Source organism: Podarcis filfolensis (assembly GCF_964270895.1).
Source record: "Podarcis filfolensis genome assembly, chromosome: 2".
NCBI lineage: Eukaryota > Metazoa > Chordata > Lepidosauria > Squamata > Lacertidae > Podarcis > Podarcis filfolensis.
Window position 1 is genome coordinate 93,260,145 of NC_139605.1, and position 26,499 is coordinate 93,286,643.

The following is a 26,499-nucleotide window of genomic DNA, read 5'->3' on the forward strand; positions in this document are numbered from 1 at the left end:
ATATAGCCGATATTCAGAGCGTCTATCTTGAACCGTCGGAGGGGGAAACCTCCGGGCGCCTCCCCTTTAAGGCTCGGGGCGGTTGCACCGAACGGCTTCATGAATGGAGGCACGTGACCCAAACATCACGTGACGTGTCCGTGAGCGGCGGCAGCGGCGGACCCCGGACTCTCGGTCCCTCTCTGCGTGGCGGCCTCCCCCCCTCCCCGCCCCGGCTCCCCCCCTCCCCCGGCGGCACCGAGCGGAGAGGGTGAGAGACTGCGCGGGCGGCCTGGGGCCCCCGGTTCCACCTTTGGGGGAAGAGGGAGGAAGGCAAGCCAGCGCCGCCGCCACCCCCCCTTCTCCACGAGGGAGGGAGGGAACGAGCGAGCATTAATAAGCGCGGGGGGGGGCGCGTCTGACATAGAAGCGGGGAGGGGGGTCTTTTTTAGGGGAGCCCTGCCTCTCGCTCTCCAATTGCGCCCGGGAATTTCGGGCGCCGTGGAGTTCAGCGTTTCTCTCTCCACGGTGTTTATTTATTTTCATGATTATTATCTGAAGAAGCGACTCTTGCAATGTAGGTGGAGACTTATGTTGACAGGAGCATGGCCCCCCCCTCCCCAATTTCCACCCGGGAATGTTCTGGCGCGCTCGGGTGGGGGGTTGCGCTCGGGTGTGTGTGCGTGTGTGAGAGAGAGATAATGATAATATAGTGTGGGGGGAGGGATAGGTGGGTCTAGGTGAGCGGGCTTCCGTATTTCAGCAGCCGATCTTCGTTTCCCCACCTCCTTTCTTCTCCGCTGCTCGTTGACTTCATTTTCTGTTGCTGACAGATGGGTGGGTGGCTTCCCCCCTTTCTTTCCTTCTGAGGGGTTTCTGCGGCGTGGGTGGCCGTATTTATTTCCCCACCGCTGTCGTTAGGAGGAGAGAAATGCCATTGCCACACCACCCCCGGTTTTGCCTCGATCCTTATTGTTGTTGAGTTTGCTTCTCAAGTAGTGGGGATGAAAAAGTAGTTGGGCACCTTATTATTCCGTTTCTTCGGGCAGGTGCTCCCTCTCCCCTGCCTAGAGGGGGGGGGAAGCTGCTCCCTACACACTTGTGTGTGTCTCCAGGGATGTGCAGCCATGTCTGCTAATGTTAAAGGGCTTGCCGTGCTGACTCATCAGGTGTCTGGGTGGGGGAAAGAGTGAGTCTATGTGGGGTGGGGCACAGGAAGGGGAATATGTAGAGAGTATTCGGGATTGGAGGGGGGGCGATCTAAATCACCCCATTGCATCCCCTGGCACAGCCTACTGTGTGCAGAGCCCAGACACTGCTGACTCATCAACATGAGGTCACCACTAGGTATATGCTGCACAAAGGGAGGTAGGGGCTGACCGGCTGATGGGACCTGTCAAAAGGGTTAGCTGGGTGGGAGAGGGTGACTTGCTGACTCACTTTCTCACTGGGTGATAAGGCAGAGAAGGGTGCAAGTTCAGGAGATGGTTGGGAAGGGGATTCACCTGAGATTCTTCCTCTCTGCTACTTGTCTATATTTTGCCTGCATTCAAAATGTTGTGACAACTGTAGCTTTCTGAGCATATGTCATACAGTGTATATCCATGTGCAGTTTATGTGCATTAGGACAGAAGTGACTGTATGTGGGGAGTGTGTGAGTGAGGGAGAGAGAGAAAAAGGGTTACTTGGCAGAACTTTTGTGAGAGACCTATTCCTAAGTGCTTGTAGATTTATGCCAGTATGTATATTTGCCCTGTCTGCTCGCGTGTCCTCAGTGCTCTCTCTCTCTGTACACGTAGGTCTTAACTTTACTGTTTTGGCTAGCTTTATAGACTTTGTAAAATGGTAGTTCCTGAATACCTTTATGGAAATTGCTGCTACTTGTCTATGCCGTCTTTGTCAGACAGGCACGATGTCCTCAAGGACTCTGTGAAGGTGCTTGGCATGCTGTCACACTGAAGTGGGAAGGGCACAGAGATGCAGATTCCCTTGTTTGTGCCTGCACAGCTCTGCTTGATTTGTATAATGGAGCACGTCTGTGCAACAAGTGCATGCTGTCCTACCCTGAGTCCCTTGTGTGAAGTTCCCACAGTGAAGCTAGCTGAAGCATGCTATCGTCTACAGCCACAACTCTGGAGGGCAATCTGTCCTCTGCCAGTTTGAGAGCGGCTTGGCTACTGGGGACTGGGCAACTTAATCAGTATGTCATAGATATTTAGATTGTGATTATATGGAGATGGTTTGTGTGACAATAGCTAGCTGTGGTTTGATGTCCTTTTGACGGAGATCTCCACAAACTGATTCTAATTCTAAAACGGTAATGTTAGAAGGACAGAGAAAGTTAATCTAGTCTGATTCCATTCTCTGTAAAAGGATACTTCAAACCTAGTGTTCCTAACAGACTGATGCGTAGCATGTCTCTTTCCTGGTCTCATTGTAGCAGGATAGGAGATGATGAACAGCTGTCTTGATTCTCATTCTGGGTGTCTGACATGGCAACCTGGACAATGTATTATCCCTTGGATATTTAGATAATTGCAGTTACTTACAAAGCTTGTGGCAAATAGGAAGCAAAATAGATGTGCCTTGTCTAGAAGCATTGTACAGTACTTGAAAATAATGATTCAAAGGTGTGGAGAGAGATGAGCAAGCTCAGTTTTAATTATAAATATGATGAGCTCCTCAGTGATCATAACTAAGGAGTCTGGCAGTCTGGTAGGAAGAGGTCAGGTTACTGATTTTTGGTCCCCTTTACTTCAGTTCTGCTGAGTAAGAAGAAAACTTGTGTAAACAGCAGTTCTGAGGCACTTTCTAAGCATAGCAGGGATATTGCTGGGGCCAGTCAGGTCTTGCTTTGAGGAGACAGAATTCTCTAGTGACTCTATGTTTCTTGAAGTCTTAACTGGGTAAGCATCTACTTTCAGGTTAAATATTCCATAAGTGAGAAGTTATGTATAGACAAGCCCTCACAAAACACATGGAATTCATATACTTGCAGATATGTACAGTGTAGTGTTGAAACTACTGTTCCTACTTCACCTGTTGAAAAGCCTCCCGTTGCTGTTCTCGTCATGCCCATCTCCTTTCTCATCCCTTGCAGCTGGGCCTCCTCTGATGGGGCTGTCTCTGCTCCTGGAATGGGTGACGTCACCATGTTTACACTAGTTTGATGGCACAGCTCTGTGAATCAGGAATGTTGAGAATGGGGCCTGTGTTGAATCATGCGCTCTGCTGTCAGCTCTGTTGTGAGCGAAGAATTGGCGGTGCTTGTGCTGAGTGCAGGCCTTTTGAGCTTGGCAAAATGTGTCGAGGTTGCACTTTTTCCCTTTGCAGCCGTCGCACTTGGCACTTTCCAGTGTGATCTTTCTTCGGGAAGCTGTCAAAAAGCTGAGAAATCAGCAGTCTGGGGAGTTAGACCAAGTTTGTCTCTGTCTGGATGCCAGTTCTCTCCGGCCGTCCTCCTTGCATGATGTTAATAAGTCCTTCTGTGGCCAGCAAGTCAGGACTGTAGAAGGGTCTGGTGCCATCCCAATTTATGCTGGGTACAGAACACGCTAAGTTTGGTAGGGATTCCACTTCTTGACTGCCCTCTTTTGGCCTTTTAAAATCTTTCTAGTAATGAAGGTTGTGCTTGTCTAGGCACAGACGCAGCACACATTACTCCTTCTGATGAAACTAAGATGCCTAAGTCTCATATACAAAGATGAGTTCAAGTATCTTCATACTTTGACCCATCAGAGTGACTGAGGTTTTTTTTGCTGTGTCTCATCTTTTTCTCACAACATAGACTTCCCCAATAATTTCCTGTGCAATGAAAGAGAACTATGAGCACTAAAGATTATTTCCAGGCAGCCTTTATATCATCTCTTCTTTTCCCTGATGATAATAAGTAACTTCGCATTCTAAGCATTGATCTCTAGACATTAGAGTCCTGGACTTGCCCTATGAAAGACATTTTTGAGTTGGCTGGGCAGGGCACTAAGTGTATTTACTTTCCCACAAAGTATCTCTTTCCTGGGATATCTGTGGAACATCACTTATACTTGGCATGGTGAATCTTATTATTTCCTTACTTCTGCTGGATTTACAAACCTATGATGGGTCTTTGCTTAAGCAGTTTCTGTACTTTAGAAATGTTCAGATCACTCTCGCATGAATGCTTGCAATGATGCCTAATACATTCTCACATGTCTCAAAAGAAAATCCTATAACAGGAGAAGGAGACTGTGTTTGGAGTATCAGTTCTAGTACTGTGGCTATTCAGTGAGTGGGGGACTTTCGTTTACAGTTCTGCTGCTGGAGACCTATAACTGCACATGGTTTTTAAATGGAGCAAAGTCAGAAAAATGAAAGCATATACTGTTGAGAGGCATACTTGTGCATTCTGTAGCATTTATTTTACCAGTATTGAAAGAACATGATTTTTATAGCATTACCATGGTGTCAGAGGGAAGCCTTTGCCCTGTTGCAAATTGTGTTTTGGGGGATGGCAATACTGTGTTCCTCCTAGTCTATTCTCTGAATTAAAAAACTTAACTAGCAATTAATGTCTCTTCCCCCCACATATTTTTAGAATGCTGACTCCCAAATGGTGAGTCCCAATACTGCCTGCAATCAGGCTTTGGATGTTATAGCGCAGCAAGCTAAGTGTATTTTCCTTCAAGATCAGTAATTGTTTGGAACCTACTTGTCAGTTTTAAAGACAAAAATAAGTTGGTAGGTCCCTCTAGTAAGACAGTTGGGACCCACTGTGTTAGTGTGCAGTAAGCCTTTAATCAGTGACCACAGCCATATCCTTTGGGCATAAGCACTTTGCTTGTCAGCAGTTTTCGGTGCTCTAGGAATATCAGAGTTGTTGCTGGCCTATTAGTGATCTTGGAAAGCGCTGAAGCCATCCCTTCTGGGGGTGCTGCTGGGGGACCGTTCCTTGGCTTTTGCTGACACTAGCTTGTCTTAATTCTCTGCTATAAATGTGAACTGATGTTTTATGCATTTAACAAACAAGAACATGGGCTGTGTGGGAGAGGCATTTATTATGCCATGTAAGTGCTGATGATGTGCCTGGTGGGAGGTGGATGTAAAAACATCCCTGTCTGGATGCACATAGTGACTCCTCTGTCCCTGACACAGTCCTGGCCACACCAGCAGATTTTCTTCTTGCTTAGGGAAAAACCGTGGCTTCTGAACTATTCCAGACAAGTAGCCAAAGGTATAGTATTTATGATGTCTAGTGTGTGTGCATTTTGGGGATGCATGTGACCTGTAAGACACGACTCATCTCTTGCTGCAATCCCAGATCTTCTGCAGGAGAACATTACTAGTGTTGCATAAAGTTCCAGATTAAGCCTTAAGAGTAGCACGACAGGATTCTGCTTTCTTTTTTGTTTGTGGTATGTGGTAGACTGTTCTGGCATATACCGACAGCTACACCAAGGCATGTCTGTATGTGATGTCTTTTTTATGAATCCACATTTGTCTGCTGGTTTCAAAAAGAACATTCTAATAATGTGCTCGGCAGTAAAAATTTGCTTGCAAATGTACTTGCTGTCCCATGTGTCTTGTGAATTCTGGCATTGCAACGCTGAATTTTATTCTCGCTAGACTAACACAATGGATGTAAAATTACTAAATGTAAAAGTATAATCAGTGTGGGTTCTTTAATTTGCCTTCTGATTTCCTGAGCTTTAACTATAAAAACCTGATTACACTTCCCAGGCTTATTTCTGAAATCATAATTGCTGGAATCTTGAGAATCTTTAAACTTTTTTTAAAAAAAAGTTGCATTTGGCATAGATTTCTCTAGCGACACACATTCTGGAAGCTTAGAACATAGTGACATGAAACCAGTAAGCCAGCCTTTCCTAATCTTGCACCCTGTACTACAACTCCCATAATTCCTAAACATTGCCTATGCTGGATGTATCTTATAGAATTTGTAGTCTTCTTATTATTTATTTATTTGAACCCCATCTACTAACTGTCCACTTTCTTTCTTTCTTTCTTTCTTTCTTTCTTTCTTTCTTTCTTTCTCTCTCTCTCTCTCTCTCTCTCTCTCTCTCTCTCTCTCTCTCTCTCCCTCCCTCCCTCCCTCCCTCCCTCCCTCTCTCTCTCTCTCACACACACACTCTTGTGCATTTCCTCCAACCCAGAAATGGCTCCCAAATGTTGAGTCCCTTAGGTCGCAAATATCTGGAGAGCACTAGGTTGGGGCAGTTTTCTAGGAGCCTGTATGCTCCCTATCATTCCCTCTTCTCCCTGCCCGTCACCCCCTGTGTTTTGCTATTCAGTTTCCCAGACAAAGAAACACTTGAGACAGGTTGGGTCAATGCATATGCACCAGCTTCTGTCATAGGGAGTATTTATGAAGACTGCTCCCACACAAACTCTCTAGTTTATGGGGTGTCATCGTAGCTCGTGTAGCTTTCAGCCCAATCATGGAAAGAGAGACAGGCTGGTTCCCTGGCAAGCCTCTTGGGCTACAACTCTCCTGCTTGGTTATACTACGAAGCATGTACTGTAAGCAAGGCTGTTAGTATGCTGAGTCAGCATGACTGGCTCGGCACAGGCGTGCAGGACCCTGGCTGCCAGGCTATTTTTAAATGTGGCTTCATCCTGCTCTGGCTCCTCCCAGGGTTCTTAATTCCCCCCTGCCATTTGCCTTTAAGTATTATAGAGAACTGTGGGGCTGGTAGGGACAGAGGTGGCAAGGAGCTGTTGTAAGTCTCTCTGCTTGGTTCATGCTGTGTGGAGCGCATAGGGATTTGTTCCAGCAGGGAGCCTTGCCCACTTCCCTGCCTGGTTCCTGAGCCAGATAAGTAGGGATCTGTAAATGAGGGCTCAGGATCTTGAGTTTGATGGTGACCTCTGGCCATTCTCTTTTCTTGCAGAATCTGACTGTGAAGGCTTGCGTGTTATGACGACCCCCAACAAAGGAAACAAAGCCTTGAAGGTAATGGGGCACGAGTGGGGCTGAGCCGTCCGTGGACACTACCAGAGCTCCCGTGATACATGTGTTCCCTTCTGTGTCCCCACAGGTGAAGCGGGAGCCAGGTGAGAATGGGACCAGCTTGACAGATGAAGAGCTGGTGACCATGTCTGTGCGGGAGCTGAACCAGCATCTGCGGGGCTTGTCCAAGGAGGAGATCATCCAGCTAAAGCAACGCCGGCGGACCCTGAAGAACAGGGGTTACGCCGCTAGCTGCCGTGTCAAGAGGGTGACACAGAAGGAGGAGCTGGAGAAGCAGAAGGCAGAACTTCAGCAGGAGGTGGAGAAACTGGCCTCGGAGAATGCCAGCATGAAAATGGAACTTGATGCCCTGCGCTCCAAGTACGAAGCGCTGCAGAACTTCGCCCGGACCGTGGCCCGGAGCCCTGTCACCCCTGCCCGGGGCCCGCTTGCCGCCAGCATGGGGCCCCTTGTGCCCGGCAAGGTTGCCACCACCAGCGTCATCACAATAGTGAAATCCAAAACGGACGCCCGGTCTTAGTGAAACGAGCACTGCCTGGGCTTGTGTGTGCAGGGCAGTTAGGCACAAAGCTCACCCGGAATCCCCAAAGCACAACCCTCTCCCAGATGGCCTAGCCCACACAGGCACACGCTGGCCTGCTTGTCACTGCAGTCCCTTTGTTTTTAGCTTTGTTCTGGTTGGTGTGACTGATGGTAATGCAACCCTTCTGTGTGAGCAGAACCTTCCACCCAGAGGTATTCTGGGGACAGAGACTGAAGGACCTCGGTACTCTAGCCAAAGAGATTCTCAGCAGCATGGAATAAATTCTTGGGGAGAGAAATCGCCCAAAGGGGGGAGGGCAGAGGTCATAGAAAGTTGGAAGACCTGCTGTCAGTGATGACTTATACCATTCTTCCAGGGTTGTGTGTCAGCTGTCCAGTCTGCTGCTTGTAAATTGCTTGGTATCAGTGGCTATAATGGGGGTAGTTTGTGTAACCATGTTTATATTAACATCTAGTTGCGCCTTTTATGTTTAAAGGTGGGATTCCTTAGGACTTTTCCTAAAAGGGGAGGGAAGGGGCAAAACTGCAGTTTCCTGGTGTCTGTGCTGCTGAGAAGGGAAAGGAGCCAGGAATGGGCACTGTTGTAGCCTGCCTGTCAGGTAAAAGGCAGGTTCTACCGTGGTGACTACAGGCCGGTTTTGTGCCTAATGTGTTGCACTGAACAAGACCAAAATCACTAGTTGTTTCCTGTGTTTGGAGAGTATCAAGTGTCTCTAGTGTGATGGTTTACACAAGTCTATGTGGTTTTAAATAGCCCTTTATTTAAGAGAGAAACATTCATTTGAAAGAATTCTTAAATGATCTAAGTCTCAAAAGTAAAACTGGATGAACAACTTGGATTTAATAGTCTCCTTTTTAACCTGAGAAGGGTGAGAATATTTGACTGTCATATTCCTGGAGACTTTGCTAATTTAAAAGAAAAGAAAAAGAAAAGCAAATTTTAAAAGTTTCTCGCTAAGTCTTTGTGGCTCCAAGGTTGTTTTTTATAAAGAGTTATCAGACTTTTATTTATAAATAATGTAGGGGGGGGAGACAAAAAAAGGCTAGTCCTGTTTGATATCTTTTTGCAATTGTACCAAAAGTGACTTATTCTTGAACTCCTCACCCGCTTCTTTTGTGCTCCTGTTGTGTTTAGTTGTCTGTGCTCTGAGGTCTTGTGTGGCGCTGTGATGTGATGGTGCCAATGGCCATCTTTGCTGTGTGGATGTCCTGTGAGCATTCTTTTTTTTTTTTTTTTTTTTTTTTTTTTGCTTTTCCTGGGCTGAGGGCAGGGCTTTCTTGGGCATTTCGCAATGACCTTCTGACGATCCTCTCATTAGAAGGTTTATCTGTTTATGATAGCCTCACTTCCTCAGCTGCTGAAGTCTGAGGTAAATTGGTGTTGCTGAAACTGAATAAATCAGGCATAGGCAAACTCGGCCCTCCAGTTGTTTTGGGACTACAACTCCCATCATCCCTAGCTAACAGGACCAGTGGTCAGGGATGATGGGAGTTGTAGTCCCAAAAAACATTTGGAGGGCCGAGTTTGCCTATGCCTGGCATAAATTATAACTGACAGACACTCTTGCCTTCCCCCATGCCACTTTGCATCACAGAGTTTGCTTTCCTGTGGATACTGGGTCTCCAATGGTCAGTCCCAACATGTCAAAAAAGGTTGGGTAGAGGAGGCCACTGCCCATGCTGCAGCAACATGAATCAGTTAGTGGAGCTGGCAGTGTAACTAACTCCAGTATTTCCTAGGGTTGGGCCACAGGCTGCATACATCTAGGTTCATTCCTTGGGAAGAATTATTTTGCTGTCAATGCTACCATCAACTTACCTCCTGGCTGTTGTTTTCTATTCTTGGGCATGTTGAGAAGTACTTGGGAAGCGCCAATGGAAACTCCATAGAGACTCAGTGTGATTGTCAGTGTGACCCAGGAAAATCCAGCTTTACTATTTATTCTCTGGATACTCATAAAGTGTTGTTGGAAGCCTGGTCACGAGGTTCTCCAAAGGAGAACCTTCTGGCAGCCTGCTCTTTTCTGAGAGGAGGAGTTGCCCTGCCTTCTGCGCTGCTACCCAGAAGTGTTTGGTTCACAGGGAGCAGGTGGTCATCCCTTTATCAAGAGGAGCATGTTGGGACTTTGGCAGTATGTATTTGTCAGGCTATCTCTCTAGGTGTGCACTTAAAACTTGGGGCTTTGCCTAGAAAACAGTGTTCTTCAGAGCAAGCACAGCTAATGAGTTCTAGTCGAGAACACATTCAGAAATTTTGACTGGAGCAGCATAAGAATAGCACTATAATTGGCAGACACTAGAACCCTCCAGCTGTTACGATATTGCCAGCAGGATCGAGAAACTTGCATAGCTCAGGCTGGGCTGTACAGAATCCGGTGGCTTTTCAAACTGACATTCTACTAGATTTGGCCTTCACGGCTAAAGAGAAAAACTTAATGGCCAATTTTGAAGCAAAGAGGTCAAATTCGTATAAGCTGAAGGGCCAAATTCTTACCCAGCAGATGCCCAGGGACAGCACTCAACAATTTCCATTGAAAATGTTTTTTCCATTTCAGTTTGCTGAAAATTAATTCCCCGGAGTCATCTTCCGAATAACCCACTCAGTGTGAGAATTTCACTGCCTAGAACATCTCCTAGGTGCAAGAAAGAAATAAAGCTTTAAATGAGGATTAGTTGTCGAAAGTCCTCTTCTTGAGCTCTCTCCAACTGCAAGCTTGCTGTTTGCAATGTAAAGACAGGGCTGCTCTCTACCACCAGTGGTTCTTGTAAATATCGCAACCATTCTTTCGACATGGCAACCTGGGGTGCTTTTCTGCTGCCCTTTGAATATGTGGACTGCCAATATGCAGTTGGCAGTACAGGAACAAGGAAGAGCAAATGGTAAAAAAGTGTGGAAGGTGTGTGTTTAAATAATAAAAGAGCTCTGGTGTGGATGTACACTTAGCTTTGCTGGAGATTCCACCAAAAATTATATTGGCTACTCCATACTGCAAATTTAGAAAGAATAGGTAAGAGGCTGCTATTGGCAAGGCAGCACCTTTCCCCTAGTAAGGCTGTTAGGTGTCTGACCTGAAAATGATTGAATTGTATGGAGTATGTTAGGGCTGCTGTGGGTCAGATGTGAGCTTGTAAGGTCTGGTAAGGCTCCAGGGATTTATGTCTCTCACTCCTGGTTTAAAAGGTTTAGAAACCATTGGAGGATTGATTATGTAGGATTGCTGGGTCCAGAGCTGTCCTACCTTTTATTGTTTTTTAATCCTTCTACCTCTCTGTACATCTTTCCCTCCCATCTTCAAGCTGTGCATATTCTTTTCCCCTTATTGCCTTCCATTTTCTAGTCCTTGCCAAAGAAATCCAAATTCTGTGAAAACCAAACAGTTGTAATCTGAGGAAGCAATATTTATGCAAACTTGTCAAACTGAGAAACCACAATAGCATGTAACTTGGGTTTCCTGGTCACCAAACTGACAAGCGAGAGGTGGGATGTGTGTGTGAAGTGAAATCTTAGGTCACGTCATAGCTGGCTTTTGAGAGTCACGTGAAGGGCAGTTCCATGGGCTGCCATGCTCCCTTGATGAGCAACAACTCTTGAATGCCAGCTGTCTGACCTCTGCCTGCCTCTCCATTGGCATTGGTGTGCTTCTCTGTACTGTATACTGCTCCATGGAAAGCAGGGCGACGACACCTTTGGTGGTAACTTTGATATTTAAACACAGCTTGTATGAGAAAGTGATTGAGTGGGGCTGTCTTTCTGGGGTAGAAGTTTCTTTTCAACAAACCTGTTGACTCTTATCATGGACAATTGTCCAGAACAGTTCTTAACAGCTTGCTGGAGTTGGCCGGGCTTCCATTGCTGCTTCCTCTTAATGGATTGTCTACTATTTCCATCTAGATCTTGGATAGCAAGAAGGGCTCCTACTGAAAGTCTCTCCTCTAGAGTTGCAACTCGTGCCCTTTCCGAGGCCTAAAGAGGCGAGACGCTGTCCACAGCTGGGTTTGTTGGAAGAAGTTGCAGGTGCATCACCTTGAATACAGCAGGTGTGTTATCAGGCATGTTCTGGCTTTGGAAAGTGGGAAGGATTGAAATGAAAGTGATGAATCTTCGAACACTCAAGGGGCCCTTCAAACCTCCCATCTTCCTTCACCCAGTTTCAGTCCGTCTCCTACTGTTTATGAGTTCTTTCCATCCCAGGTGCCCCTCTCAAGCCCTTCCCCTTGATTTCTCTTTCTGGTATATAGAATTCGGAGTGTGATGGTTCTTGTTTTCGAGGTGCTTGTTTGTTTGGTTTTTCTGCTGTGAAGGGTGTTGTGTGTTTATTTCTCCTTTTTTATTATGGGGCATTTTGTTTGATGCAACAGGTGGGGAGCTTTGCTTTCTACTTAGCTGCAGAGCAAATACGTGAAGTATAATTCCGCCCACATGTGGCTGGCTTGTGGCGGGGAGGGGGAGGGGGGCTTGTTTTATGTCGTGGTGAATTGTGTAAAAGTGATCTCTTTGATTATGGAACAATTATTTTGCTTTGGAAAAAGCAAGCAAGACTGCAGGCTAGGACTAGGGTATTTGACACTTAGGCATGGGTGGAGATTGCTCAGCGTTTGCGCATTGTGCCCTCAGGTTGGATAGCTGGGAGTGTGTGAGTGCATAGATACATGGACACACACATCACATGCATTCATGCTTAAAAGTCATGCATTCCTTGTGTCAGGTGTTCCTTTTTGCATCTCTTGTGCCCTTGGCACACTCCAGAGATGTTGCAAGTTGGCCTTGGCAGGGGGTTGGACTAGATGACTTTTGAGGTTCCTTCCAAGTCTATGATTCTACGCTTTCTTCATATGTTACCTTTAAACAGGATTGGCATCCTGTGTATTGATGAAGCTGCACTCAGAATTGTAGCTGAGCTCCAGCGGCATCTTGCCTTCCCTTCCACTGGAAAACACAAGCACTTATTGACAACCCCTTTCTCTCTCTCTCTCTCTCTCTCTCTCTCTCTCTCTCTCTCTCTCACACACACACACACACACACACACACACACACCTTCCTGATGTCTCAAGCTATATTTTGTCAGAAAACATGCTAATGCACAGGAAGGTCATTTCCTGTTTGATAACATTGCTGCTTTCTTTGATACCTGCAGTAGCAGGTAGCTGTGGCTGCTAAAACAGAGGTTCTTCCCCATGTTGAGAGACCAGGACAGTATCTCATGGCAGTCTTGCTGTGAACGTCAGGCAGGTTCTTCCAAGAGATGAGGATTTATGTTTTCCTCTCCTGCTATCTGATGTATACAAGCTCCGGACACTTGTGGCTGTCACCTGTATGAACACTGAGCAGTTGAAGTGAATAGTCTCCTCTTTCCCAATGAAGGTATGTTACTGTCTGGCTAAGGTATGTTACTGTCTTGCTGAGGCAAGGGGGGTTGTTATCTTCAGAGAGTTCCAAAACAAATCCTACTTGTCGTTGCTCTTGCCCTCACCTGCAGTTTGTTCTGAGTTTATTACACCCTTTGCCAAAATGGAATATTATGGAGAAAAACAATACAAATAAGAATATTCAGAGCACTTAATGAGACGAGCTAAGGACTTTTCCTCCCCACCCTCCAGATGTTGAGGATAGTCCTTACAACATATTGATAAAAGAAATACACTGCTGCTTTAAAATGTTTCTTAAAAGGGGGGAAAGAGGAGTATTTTGATAAATAAATAAATAAATAATCTCAATCTCCAAAGCTAATAAAACTGGAGATTAATTCTATGTGCCAGGGGTGTAATAGCATATTGTCAAGTCCTGGGGCTCTTCTATACAATGGGAGAGCCCAATGAATTAATCAGTATTTATTGCTAAATTATTGTCCTTTTTCAATCTGTAGATATCTGATAACTGTTGGGGATTTGTTGCCACAGCCCCAGTGGAGGTGTTGTTAATTTATTTATGTATATAGTGTATGTTTGTTGATATGAAGCATTCTTTATTTTGTATATGACCAATAAACATCTTTAAAGAGGCTGGTTCCTATGATATTACTGACTAAATTTAGACTGGCAGATTTGTTTCCTGTTGCTGACTGAACTGACTGAGGCTTGGTTGATTTCATGCAGGGAATGTACCTTTTCCCCCTGCTGTAGAAAAAAAAAACAAATTTGCTTCCTCTTAGGGACTTCCAAGACAATCCATTTTAGCACAATACTTGTGCAATTATTACCCATTTGTTGCAAGCAATCCAAGTAACTTCCTTCAGGTTTGCACTTCTGATGCCTTCTTCCCGCACTGGATGGATATTTTCTACCTTTGTAAGTCTTTCTTCAATTAGCATATATGTTGCTGTTCTGCCTGCTGTGTGGAATTGTGTTGTCATCCCTCATGACATCAAATAATTTTTTTTATACTTTTTTCCTTTTTTAAAAAAAGAACTGCATCCCCAGTTGTGCTGAGCACTTGGAACATTTCACTACTTAGAAAAAGTTTTAAAAGCATGAAGTCTGTTGCTTTCCTCATCCACTACCCTGCTATTTAAAAAAACAAAACACTCTTCATAAAAAAGAAACAATTCTTTGCTGATTTTATGCTGTTCAGTTGTAAAAAGCCAGTTGTAACTTTAAAAAAAAAAGACATTGCAGCAAAGCCATTTCCTTACTAAAGCAGACATAAGGTACTGCACTACTGGAGCTAGCGTTTGACTAGTATTAAGGATGATATTTAATTGCTTAAGAGAGTGGCTAGCTTTTGTATGGACATGCTCAGGTCCTTCAGTCCTATGTACATCTGGAGGTCAATCTAATTCTGTGTGATTGACTTACATGTAAATGGGCCAAGGATGGGGCCATAAATGCTGTTGACCTCTACTTTGTGATTCAGAAACAGGTCAAAGCACAATACAAATGCCCATTTCTGTTCTCTTGTATTGGGTAAAATCAGAGCATCATAAACTCCCAGACCACTTAAAAATTATTGGTGGTTTTTACTCCACAGTGGATGTTGAGATGATGATGATTAATTCATCTACCACCCTTTGTGAAAGACCAAAGGGTTGTTTACAAAATAAAACATAAACAGTATATGTCAATATGCCACATGATAGTTACTTAAAGTACTGTAAAAGAGACATAATGAATTTGTTTTTGTAAATTAGCATGAGAAACAAATCATAATTAACAATGTCATGCATAAAACCTGTGCTATCACACCAGAATTCCATGTATTTTGGTTTAGGCCAGTGCTGCTTTCTGTCTGAAGGCAACAGTCCTTATTAGCCCCCCACTTCCCCATCAACAATTTTCCAGACCTATTCCCCCCCGCCACTCAATTTTGAAAAATAAACCAAACAGACTAAGACTTATTTTAATGTGTTTATTATGATAAGTAATCCATGTGCCTGTGATAGGGTACTGACTTTGTGTGGCTTTTGCTTGCTCATGTCACAACGTTGTTTATAGTCCTGTTATGACATCTGGAATTACAGGGCAGAACTAGCTGCATAAGCTTCTACAGTGTATGGATGGCTCTGTCTCTCTTTGTCTCTCTTCTTTTAACTTGTGATATTCTATGTTTAACTGTAAGTGAGAAAGAGGGGAAATAAGCATAAGGGACAAAGGAAACTGTTTTATACAGTCAGATCATTAGACTATCTATCTCAATACAGTATTGTATACAGTACACTGACAGGCAGCAGCTCTCCAGCATTTCAGAAAGAAGCATTAACAGCCCTACCTGAAAATGCAGGGATCAAACCTGGGACTTTCTGCAGGTAGAACCGGGGGCGCTTGCTTTATATATGAAGGACCATGCTGGTAACAGCAAAGTCGCTGACTTACAGCATGGGGCTTTCATTTCTGCTGTAATTAAAAAAGAAAAGCTTGTGTCCAGCTATAGCAGCAAGGATGTGCACGGCTTATAGGGTATAATAAGGAACATTTGACAGCTGTCAAATAAGAGAGGGTCAATTGCTCACTTTCTCTGCCTTCCTTAGATCATTTTCTGATGCTGCCAATTGTATAGAAATGACCAGATCTGCGCAGTTGCCTCGATTTCTGATTTCCCATTGGGGAAAAAGTAATCACAGAAAACTGGTGCTTCACAGCAGTTATGAATGCCAGCTGTTGACTCCTTTAGCTGTAATTTCTTGCTCGACCGTCAGGACCGTCAGGACTGTTAGACAAAATGCTCAGATTGTATCAGCCAACAGTTCAAGGGCTTAAAACCTCGGTCCCCTCTTTCGGGAAAACGGCAGGAGGGGAGGTGAATATCAAATCTGAGAAGGACCTGGCCAGAACTAGCGCAGCTCCGGCGCGCCTAAGGTTGGAAAGTACTCGGCTGCCACCGCTCTTTCCACCTCAATGCCAACGCGGAGCAGCGAGATTCTAGCGGAAAGATCCCGGGAAGAGGCGGGCGTCAGGCTAGCCCGAATGCGGACCGGCGCTTTCGATCTACTCGGAAAATGAGAGCCTCCGGCGCTTTCTCCAGCCGGAGGAGTGAAAGCCGCCATGGGCTGCGAGTCTCTCTTCACGGAAAGAGATGGCTGTAGAGCGTCGTCGTTCTGGCATCTCTATGGCGGAACCCTTGTAGCTATTGGACCGGAAGTTCCGGCGAGCAGCCTCGTTGGCCCTTCTGGCCTCCTTTGTGAGGAGTTCTGACAGCGAGTCTCGTCACCTTCTGTCTCTCTGAATGGCCGCAAAGTAAGGGCACTCTAGCTTCCTCGTCGCTGCTCCGGGAGGCCGGAAGCGGAAATAGCGGAAACCACCGGCAGGGCCAGTTGGTACCCGGAAGCCACCGGGACGATGGCGGCGGGTTGGAGTTTGAGCCGCTCGGAACGGAAAGCGGCGGCTCGTGCCGAGTTCCTCCGGCAGGAAGAGCAGCGGGAGCGACGGAGACAGGTACCGGACCTGCGGTTGGGGCGAGGGGCTTGTGGGTCTCTGTAGCGCTTGTGGGCGCCGGTGTTTCTGCCTTGCGCCCACGCCCCCTCCTTCCCCATCAACCGCCCCCTTCCTCTGTCTCTCTCTCCCTCTCCGTCTCTTTCTCCCCCGCCGTTCGGCGCCAGGTGTCGCGGATCCTGCGCAAACCGGCGGCCGAGCGGAGCCCCGACGAGGCTGTGCTGCTCTCCGGCTGTCAGGAGATCGTCCGGGATCTGGAGCGACTTGGCAAGAAGCGCGAGAGGCTGCGGCGGCGGCTGGAGGAGGTGTGTGCGCCTTGCTAACTATGTCCCCCTCGATGCGTAAACGAGCGCGAGTGAGTACGGAGGAAAGAGGGTTTCTCGGCGGGGCAGCCACGTCAGTCGCTCGCCGGCGACAGAAGCAACACCGAGTCACGCTTGGGGCACCCAAAGTGGGCGCTAGTCTGCAAACGAGCCTGTTAGCCTTTACGGTGCTACGGCGACGCTTCACTTTTGTTGGGATTAGAGTGAACGAGTGAGCTAGTGAGAAGGACGGAGGGGATGAGCATCTGGTATTACCCATGTATACATTTATCTTGCTTGTTCAGCTACTACCTGCTGGTGACAAAACACACAGTGGAAAGTATGTGGCCTGCTTAAGAAATACGTTGTCCAAAGTAAATTCTTTCCAACACCGCTTAGTGTATATTCGTGGCTTGCCTAGGCCTCTGATTATTCTTTTTTTACTACCTGACAAAACTTATTCAATTCAATTTTTTTAATTTAATATATTTAGGCTGTTTTTCTGGGCAAATGTCCATCCATGGCAGCTTGTGGTCAAAACCTATATACACTAAGAACTATCCTTTAACAGCAACCCCCACCCCCACCCGTTTTTTAAAGCAGAACCAGGAAGAATATATTTCAGTCAGACCATTACCTATATATGTCATATTTGGAAGACCAGTTGAAAAGTGAAAAGTGTTTCTGAAAACCCTGCAGTGTAATTTGACTGAGGGCTTTATTTTCCTATAGACAGGGGAGCCAGTTGCTGTTAGAGTAGCATTTAGGTTGGCTTTCAGTTGTTACAAAATCAAATTTCTGCTACAATCCAAAGCTGATTTGGTCCATGTGCTTGAAAGTAAGTTTTGTTACATCAGAATGCCTTCTAAAGAAAAATGTTTAGGGTTAATGCTCTTGTTAGCCATCTCCTTGTTCTTGATGAGCTGGTCTCCCCTCACTTATTCCCACATGTCATTAATGTATCCTGTTTCTGACATGTAAGATGTTTCTACTGAAGCTCTTACTTCTATTTAATGTCCTCCTTTACAAAGCTTGTAGAGTTGAGGACAAAAGAAAGAGAGCAAAGGAAAGAGACTAAAAGACATGGCTGAGTTTATGTCATGTGATTAGAATTGTACAGGGCTTAGCTGAAGTGGTCCTTTGGAAATAATTTCAGTCCCTCATTCATCCACTCTTAGGTTTGTGATGAACCTGAAGAGTTGAAAAGAAAAGTCAGTAAGCTCTCTGCAGCTGTGCAGGGAGCAAAGCATCTCATCATTTACACAGGAGCTGGCATCAGTACGGTAAGACTGTGTGGTTGGCTGTTCTAAAATCACCTGGTACAAGATCCTATAGTGGTTTGTATTTATTAGTGTGTGGCTACACATTATGTTCACCATGCAAGAGCAGTCCAGCTCTGACTGTTGAGAATCCTGTAGGCTCCCTCAGCAACAGATAAATATAGAAGAAACTGTATTCAAACTACTTTTGTTCCCTCCTAGGGACAATTACCTGTTAATGAGAGAGGTAAGCAAAAATAAAACCAGCTTTTTCATCCATGCATGTTTGATTGTGATTCCTGTCCAGTGTTCTCTGTCTGTTGGTTGGGGAGTTTGCAGAACAAGAAGAGCTAGACTGCTCTCTTGTGGTGAGTATAACATGTAGTGTGACTCTTGATGTGAGTTGGGCCACATTCACAAGTGAAACAGAACAACTGTTTTGAACTTATGAAAATAGTTTGTTGTAGTATTGTTAACAGCTTTCTTATTTAGAGGTAGGGAAGAGGCACTCCCAATCTGAAGTATGAGAAATGTGGATACTGAGATGATGGAACAACTGTTTTGAATGTATGCAGGAAAATGGGAAGCTGTCTTATATGCAGTCATAGAATTGGTGTGTCTAGCTCAGTATTGCCTATTCTTTTTGTAAGCTGATTTGGGTTTTTTCTACTATCAAATGGTATATAGATTTCATGAAATAAATAAATATACTGACTGACAGCGACTTTTCAGCACTTCAGATGAGACTTTTGTAGCCCAATTGAAGCTGTGACCTTTTGCATGCCAGGCACAGGTGGTGGTGACAACATTGTGGAGTTGCATGAAATACTGATTTCAGGATTTCAGAAGCATTTTTAACTGATTGGGTGGGAATTCTGGTGTCTCAGAATTCATCTGATTTTGCATTGGATAGTTAATTAGTTGCCTGACCCCCTTTGAGATAGATTAAGGTTTTGCTATAGAAGAGGTTGTGTTAGAACTACTCTGGATAATAAGTGGGTGACATGCTAAATACGTTAAAGGAACGCCAGTTTTAACTGTCACTTTGATTCCTCGTGTCTCAGAGAAACAACTAGCATTTTGCATGCCCACCTAAGAACCAGCCTACATAGCCAGTCTGCATATTATGTTGCTTCATGTTAAGGAACATGTCTCTTTCAATCTAGAATACAGAAGACTCCTTTCAGAAAGCTGTCTCTAACAGGAAAGATGCAGAATCATCATGTTCTTGCCTCTGGCTGTCCCATGTTATTGGGAAGAAAAGAGCATTTTATCAGACTTGCCTTTGGCAAAGCAGCTGTTGGACAGTGGGTGATGCTGTTTGGCTGGCTGGGTTTTTCCATTCTGTTATGTTGTGCAACTACCCTATTTTTTCATGTACAAGACGAGGATTATTTATTTTAAAATTAAGTTAAAATTTGGGGTTCATCTTATACACGGATAGCACAGTGTGGTGACGGGCGATAGGTTGCTGCGGCTTGAAGGAAATTGTCATCTTTGATTGGGTGGTTGATTGGTGGATGCGGCAAGATCTGTTGTGGCTTTGCTGCTGCTGTGGCAATTTGGCGGGCAATTGGTGAGTGCTCTTGGTGACCGTGCTTATGATTGATGTCATCGGCAATGCGTGAGAATGTCTAACAATACAGTTATTGTTCTATAAGCTCTGTAACTGGGCAATCCCCCTCAAAAAAAAACCTCAACAACTCTGGGCAATCCTCCCCCCAAAAAGCTTAACAACTCTTGGCAATCTCCTCCCATTTTCTTAATTTGGAGTCCCCAAAAATAGGGGGCGTCTTATCCACAGGGGCGTATACTGTATATACATGGAAAAATAATCTGCCTTAGCAGTTTGGGAGGCAGAAGAGCAGGGCAGATGAATCACATGTTTGCCATGTGAGCAGCATATGAACCTTAAGTGCCCTAGCTAGGAAGAAGCTTGGAATAAGATTTTTCCTGATGGAGGAAAATGTTGAGGCCATTTCTCAGGCAGATTTCAGTATGGTGTTAGTTGACCGATTGGGGTAGGTGCTTGCATCATGAAGGGCCTTCAGTTTTGGATGATGGTAGCAGTGGAGAGATGTCAGAGCAGGAGACTATGGGGGTTGGCAGGGCTTTTAGGATGTGACAGACAAAGTTGCTGATGAGTGTGGCTGTGTATTGCTGAAGGTCCATTTTCTCTTATGTCTCCTGGTAACACAGGCAGCCTCAATTCCTGACTACAGAGGCCCTAATGGGGTGTGGACAATGCTGCAGAAAGGGAGGAGTATCAGGTAACCAAAACTTGACCGTTTAGATGCTTGCCTGGTGCTTGGGAAATTTCTTAGAAGATCTTTTCCACCTCATCAGAGAAGGCTCCACTGGAACATGTGAGATTGACTACTGTTATTTAATACAGTTTTTCTCTCCACTTGCCAGGGCTGTGGATCTGAGTGAGGCAGAGCCCACACTCACCCACATGAGCATCGCCTGTTTGCACAACCACAAACTGGTAAGGCTGCATATTAGTCAATCCTATACTCCCAGGGGTAAAAAAAGATGGCACCAGTGGGGAACATAGTTGAGGCATTAAATGTGAAATGGATATTATGTCTGGAGAATCTGGGATGCTGGAGAGCCTCTCAGTGCAGAGGATAAAGCCATGCACAAATACTGTATTGTTAGACAAAGTGAATCAGACATGGGGCTTAGAGTAGCAGGAAGATAGACAGTCTTTGTATGTGTGTTGGAGGCTGGCACTTAGGACTCCGAAAATGAACCTCCCTGTTAGTTACTTGGTTCCTGCACAGGATTGAATTATAGGTTGAACTGATAGCACATAAATAGATATTACTTGCTGTAAAAGGCAGCAGAAATCCATGAAGAATTAACAGGTTTGTGGCATATTGTATGGGAGGTTTATAGGCTGCTTAACACACTCTGTACTTTCTAGGTTACTTTAAAAGGCTGCGGTATGACACTGTATATTGACAGCACCATAGAAGTGATGCTGCATGTGGGTTACAAATACATAGCGTTAATTTTGGTGCACTCCTTCAAGAGCTGTCTGCTTTTGAAAGCAATTTCTTAAATTAGGAAATGATGGATTCTGTACCAGTCTGCGAAACCACCCAACTTGTTGATGATATTCTCTCATTTTGAATACAAGGCTATGCTGTCTTTTATCATTAACTCTGCTACTTTCGCTAACTGGCACCTCAAATAGAGGTGAGACCATAGTGCTCACTCCTATTGAGCAGTTATTGTCCACCCATGCTTTATCAGGCAACCACATTTAGCCACTGTCTCTGCGTTCCTGCCAATCAGCTATATCTCCTCCAGCTGTTTTGGCAGAGCAGTGAGAAAGGGAGGGGAAGGTTGGCTATTTAACATGCAAACTGTGCAGATCATATCTTAACTGCTGATAAAGGGAAACAAGAAGTGACTTGCTTTTAACTCTACTTTCTCCATGCTTAACACTCTTATTTTTCCCTGTTTAGGTAAAGCATGTGGTGTCACAAAACTGTGATGGGCTCCACTTGCGCAGTGGGCTCCCTCGGGAAGCCCTATCTGAGCTGCATGGAAACATGTATATAGAGGTGAGCATATGCAGAGAGCGGGGCTTGGTGTACCATTGTACCATAGGGAATGATAACACAGATTCTGTGCTTCCATTCAAAATTAGGTTTGCACATCCTGCACACCCAATCGTGAATACGTGCGAGTGTTTGACGTGACAGAGCGCACAGCCTTGCACAGGCATCATACCGGCAGAGTGTGCCACAAATGTGGGGCACAACTAAGAGATACAATTGTACACTTTGGGGAGAAGGGCATCTTGCAGCAGCCTTTGAACTGGGAGGCAGCAATAGAGGCTGCAAGCAAAGCAGATGTGATCCTGTGCTTGGGATCTAGCTTGAAGGTAAGGCAGGGGAAAATGTTATTTGATGTACAACTGCACTATACTCTGTAATGGTTTTATTTCAAAAATTCTAGAATGATATTGGAATTGACAGACTGACACCTCAATTTTTAGTCTTTAAAGTTTATTGTGAAAGTGTTTGCAAAAATAGAAGTTGCTGCAACTTGGGCACAAATATGTATGTATTTCCCCTTTTGGAGCTTCTTAGAAATGTAACAAAAGAAGTTTCTGTAACATAGGCACAAATATGTATGTATTTCCTCCTTTGGAGCTTCTTAGAAATGTAACAATAGAATCCTTTGAGAATATTTTCCTGTCTCATTGGTTATAGCCAAATATATGTCAGGGGAAGGTTATGGAAACAGATTTCAAATATCTGGTCAAAGATAGGAAGCTCTTTAAAAAATTAAGTCTGAAAAGGCAAGCGTTTCATAAAGCAACTTGGTTTGTATGAATGTCTTGGCTTGCATTCCCCCCCCCCCCTTTCAATTAGAGATTAAAAAAGGAGTGGGAAACCTTTGGCCCTACAGACATTGGTGAACTGCAATTCCCATCAGCTCTAGCAAGCATGGCTGATGGCCAGGGATGGTGAGAGTTGTAGTTCAGCAACATCCGGTGAGCCAAATGTCCCCAAACCTGGATTAAAGCAAGGATGTATACAGTTAAGTGGTTCATAGCTGAATGACCCAATAAAGTTTCCCAATAAGGCAGTTTGTATTATTTCAACATGTTAGTGTTTGCCTCTCTATGTAAATGTGAAGTGTAAGAATGAACTAAAGGATACCTGAATTGGCCTTATACCATATTTGAGTAGTTCGCTATTTTTTAAATATAATCATATAAATCCAGAATGCATATTCTGGATCTCTTACAGTTAAAATACAGTAGACCCATAACTTGTGGTGGTGGTGGGATTGTGTTCCAAGCATAGCACATAAAGCCAAAATTGCATACAGTCAAAACACGGGAATGTCAAAGGTTTCCTGGACACCTCCATCATCATCATCATCATCATCATTATCATTATCATTATCATTATTATTATTATTATTTAATTGCCAAGGGTGTCAAGCTGAATGCGCACAAGTTAAATGTGCATAACTTGCAGGTCTGCTGTATAGCTTTATTGCTGTTAGATCCTGACACTCGCTAGAGAGCGCAATAAGGAAAGGCCCATCTAGTCCAGCATGCTTTGCAACAATCCCAGTAACTAGCTGTTACTAGATGTTCCATCAGGAATTGGCCAGTGTTTTACCAAAGGATCATGTCCTGCTTACACTTCTCCCCATCCATCGCCATACTTTAGGGTGTTTTGAGAAAGTATTTTAAGTTTAGAAAGTGTTTCATGTTTCTTGCCAAGTGGGACTGTAGTCCTAGGTACATTTCCCTGGGAGGAAGCCGCATTGGAGCTTGACGCCTAGGCCTGTTTTACTGTACGACTTCCGTCTAGCTGAGGTAATAGCTAGCTGAGGTGACTGCTAGTTATGTGTATTTTAATAGTTGCAATACCTGCAAAAGTGTTTGGTTCGAGTCTTTTGGGCATGCTAGCCATTGGACTAGAAATAGGATCCATTAATTTTTAGCAAAAGCCTGTGTGTTGCCCACCATCACTCCAGACAGTACACTTCAGATGTTTACTGGGACTGGTCATTTGCATTTGATAGAAATTCTGCTACAGATGTTGAATCCTGCAAAAGCCTTGGCAACCATGTAATCCTGGAAGTTGGTACCAGAAGACTGTTCCTGCTTCCCACATCCCTTCTAAGTAGTTTGCAGTAGGCATTGGTTAAAGCTGAACACAAATGACTAAAGATGAACTGTGTTGCCAAGTATCTCAAAGTTTGAGACTCCTTCCCTCTTCTAGCACTGATGAATATTTTGGTTGTGTTGTCCTTCTCACAACAGGTTTTGAAGAAGTATCCACATTTGTGGTGCATGAGCAAACCACCCAGACACCGCCCTAAACTCTACATTGTAAATCTCCAGGTTAGTTTGAGCCTTGTCATTTATGGGCAGAGCAATTTGCTCTGGTGATATATGCAAGTGTATATGATTACTTTAGTTGCTTCCATGTGTTTATAGGGTAGGAACAAAGTTCAAGGTTTATTCCGTCATGCAGCTGGACAAATTTTGTGCATTATCAAAAAATTGCGCAATGTGAAATATGTTTTTGTGCAGTTGGGCATATGGGATTGAATAAAGAGCTAAGTAGTTTCTAAAAGAGAAATAGATAAGAAAAGAAATGTTTAGGTTTAAAGGATATACAAAAAATAAGCACTTGACGTGTCTGAGTAGAATGTATGGTAATGAATGTAACATCCCTATGGACCAAAACTCTCTTCATTGAATTGGTCCATGGCTGATAACACACTCCTATTCCATGTTGTCACCGGCAACCTCAGCAGCACCAGCTAGCAAGGGGGCTGCAGGGCGGAGCTCTTCAGCTCTGCTCGCTGATAGGTTGGAATGAAGCGGCAATAGCTTGGCGACCTTCCCGAGTGGCAGTTGCGGTGCCCCATAAGCATCGAGCATGGCAGAGAGTGGGACTGGGAATTAATCAGGAGCAAGTATCTTTGTTAAAGCCCATGCAGAGGGCTCCGTAGCAACCAGCCGTTGCCCAAATCTGCTCCTCAGTCTGCCCAGGTGAACATTGGGAGATTTTCTGGGTCAGGGAGCGCTCGTTTTTTTTAATCTTGAATTTTTGTGCCCAGGGCAAAATCCCCTGTGGCCCCATCCATGCTATGCCACTGCCTAGAAGCCATCTGGTGGATTCCTATTTATCATTGGTTGAAAGTAATTCTGTAACAAGCCCATATTGTCAGATTTCAAATAAATTTTTATGTTGTTCACATGTTTATATTGAAGTTTTGTTCCTTTGCCATGGGATAAACATGTTACCAACGTTTTTACAATAAAAGTGAAAACCTAGTACGTGACACATGAGGATCATTGTGAATGTCATGGTAGCAGTGCTAAGTCAGTTCACTTCATTCACAGTATTACTGTTCTGTCTACAGTGGACACCAAAAGATGATCTGGCAGCCCTGAAACTTCATGGGAAATGTGATGATGTGATGAAGCTATTGATGGATGAGCTGGGGCTTCCCATCCCTTGCTATGACAGGTCAGCAAAGATAATGCTTGGCTTGAGCACTGTGCCCTTATGCACTAATACTTCACTCTTGTAGATAGTTGCAGATTTTTGAATGAGCAGATGCTAAATGTAGGCTCTTCTACATTTAATCTAAATGTTGGTTCTTGTCTGCTTATACAATATCATATATGGAGGTTTATAATTAAATATAGCTTCTTGTTTCTTCATAATGTGATGTAATTTAAACATGGCTTGTATCAGGAAAGAAATATGCACTGAACATACTTGCACTTGTGAGGACTTGCAGCCCAGCCCTGTTTTACTGGAGTATATCATGCATGGTTCTAAACACACCCTTTCACTTGATACTTGGGCTTTATGGTAATTCTCTGCGTGCTGCAAACTTAATATTACATATTATTGTGCTTGCAGAACAAAGGACCCCATTTTCTCTTTGGCTGTTCCTCTGCAACCTGAAGAAGAAGGCAGTCATAGCAGGAGAGCTGTGGCTCCACCAGTAGGTCTTCATGAAGTGCAGCTGGGAGAGCAACAGCAGACACCCGTGGGACCCCTTTCTGGCGGATGGTTTGGCAGGGGCTGTGCAAAAGGCACCAAGAAAAGAAAAGTGTCTTGATAATGGAATTATAAGGGTGTTGTTTTTTTTAACCTTGAGGACCAACTGAAGTTGCTAAAATCAGGACAAGACCTTACAACTGCACTGGATTTGACCAGAACTTCTGGGCTAACTGGAAAAACACAGCTGCTATTTTCATAATGTTTTGTATAACTACTCAGTTTGTAAACAGAGGCTGAAGCCTAGCTTGGTTTCTGCTGTGGCTGAGGAGAGGTTGGTGTTTAATACTCAGGGCTGTCAATTATTAAATATTATTAATAAAATAAAACAATAAAAGGCAGTGGCTGTGGTTTTTGTAGCACACAGCTTGTAGTCCCACACTTGTGTTGGTGTCAGCAATGCTGATAACTACCACATTTGGGTGTGCATGTTTTATCTAAACATGGGTCTGTAACAGCAAGGGTTACAGGGTTTTCAGAAGATGTGCAGTACAACGGTGCCAGATTGTTGCAAGTGGTCTTGAGGGTAGGGTTGCCACCCGTCCTGTATAATACAGGATCGCCCTCTATTTCAGTGTAAAATGCTACGTCCTGCATTCAATACAGGAGACAGCTTGCCCTGTTTTTCCTCAGCGCTCTTTTTCTCTGCCAAGTTAGGGATCCTCTCCAAATGCATGTGTGCGAAAGGTCGTGTATTTAAGCCCTGGGTAGCAAAGCAAAGACAATTTACAAATTCATATGTGTGTGTGTGTGTGTGTGTTTGACAGATTTCAGAGGGACTATCCTGTTAGGCTGCAATTGATTGTAATGGATTGTTTTGAAATCACTCAAGCAACAGATGCGAGGTGGAAATTGCACCCGCCCCACCATTCTGTATTTTGCCAGAACAAAGGTGTCAACCCTAGCGTGTATAAGTGTATCTCAGACTTATACAGGTGAGTGCCAGGGGAAACAGAATCACAAGGGCTTTGGTCTCCCTTCAGCAAGGCAGTCCTACAAAATATCATGTACAGTGGTACCT

At 44.5% G+C, this 26,499-nt stretch overlaps 2 protein-coding genes and 2 long non-coding RNA genes across 9 annotated transcripts; 3 read left to right on the forward strand and 1 right to left on the reverse strand.

The window, feature by feature from the left end:
* The first annotated feature begins 74 nt into the window (after positions 1–74).
* Positions 75–13,489, forward strand: MAFG (MAF bZIP transcription factor G). 4 transcript variants are annotated; one of them, XM_083599088.1, is made up of 3 exons: positions 75–250; positions 6,867–6,928; positions 7,014–13,489. In XM_083599088.1, exons 2-3 carry the CDS (start codon positions 6,893–6,895, stop codon positions 7,464–7,466), a joined length of 489 nt encoding a protein of 162 aa, XP_083455214.1. In that variant the 5' UTR covers positions 75–250; positions 6,867–6,892; the 3' UTR covers positions 7,467–13,489. The 4 variants fall into 4 exon arrangements, with proteins under 4 accessions (XP_083455214.1, XP_083455216.1, XP_083455213.1 ...); XM_083599090.1 differs by lacking the exon at positions 75–250 and adding an exon at positions 408–556; XM_083599087.1 differs by lacking the exon at positions 75–250 and adding an exon at positions 2,911–5,188.
* On the forward strand, positions 10,221–25,819 carry SIRT7 (sirtuin 7). Of its 2 annotated transcripts, XM_083599085.1 has the most exons (12): positions 10,221–11,527; positions 13,640–13,775; positions 15,452–16,355; positions 16,520–16,657; positions 17,833–17,937; positions 20,113–20,183; positions 20,329–20,401; positions 21,390–21,488; positions 21,575–21,811; positions 23,717–23,797; positions 24,829–24,935; positions 25,338–25,819. In XM_083599085.1, the coding sequence occupies exons 3-12, from the start codon at positions 16,260–16,262 to the stop codon at positions 25,537–25,539; spliced, it is 1,209 nt and encodes a 402-aa protein (XP_083455211.1). In that variant the 5' UTR covers positions 10,221–11,527; positions 13,640–13,775; positions 15,452–16,259; the 3' UTR covers positions 25,540–25,819. The 2 variants fall into 2 exon arrangements, with proteins under 2 accessions (XP_083455211.1, XP_083455210.1); XM_083599084.1 differs by lacking the exons at positions 10,221–11,527; positions 13,640–13,775 and having other exon boundaries at positions 15,316–16,355.
* On the reverse strand, positions 14,003–15,523 carry LOC310755812. 2 transcript variants are annotated; one of them, XR_014544561.1, is made up of 2 exons: positions 15,434–15,523; positions 14,003–15,317 (listed from the first exon to the last, which is right to left on the reverse strand). It is a non-coding gene; the product is annotated as an uncharacterized lncRNA (long non-coding RNA). The 2 variants fall into 2 exon arrangements; XR_014544562.1 differs by having other exon boundaries at positions 14,003–15,314; positions 15,434–15,522.
* LOC310755813 lies at positions 21,822–23,705 on the forward strand. The gene is made up of 2 exons (XR_014544563.1): positions 21,822–21,964; positions 22,051–23,705. It is a non-coding gene; the product is annotated as an uncharacterized lncRNA (long non-coding RNA).
* Positions 25,820–26,499: the final 680 nt, after the last annotated feature.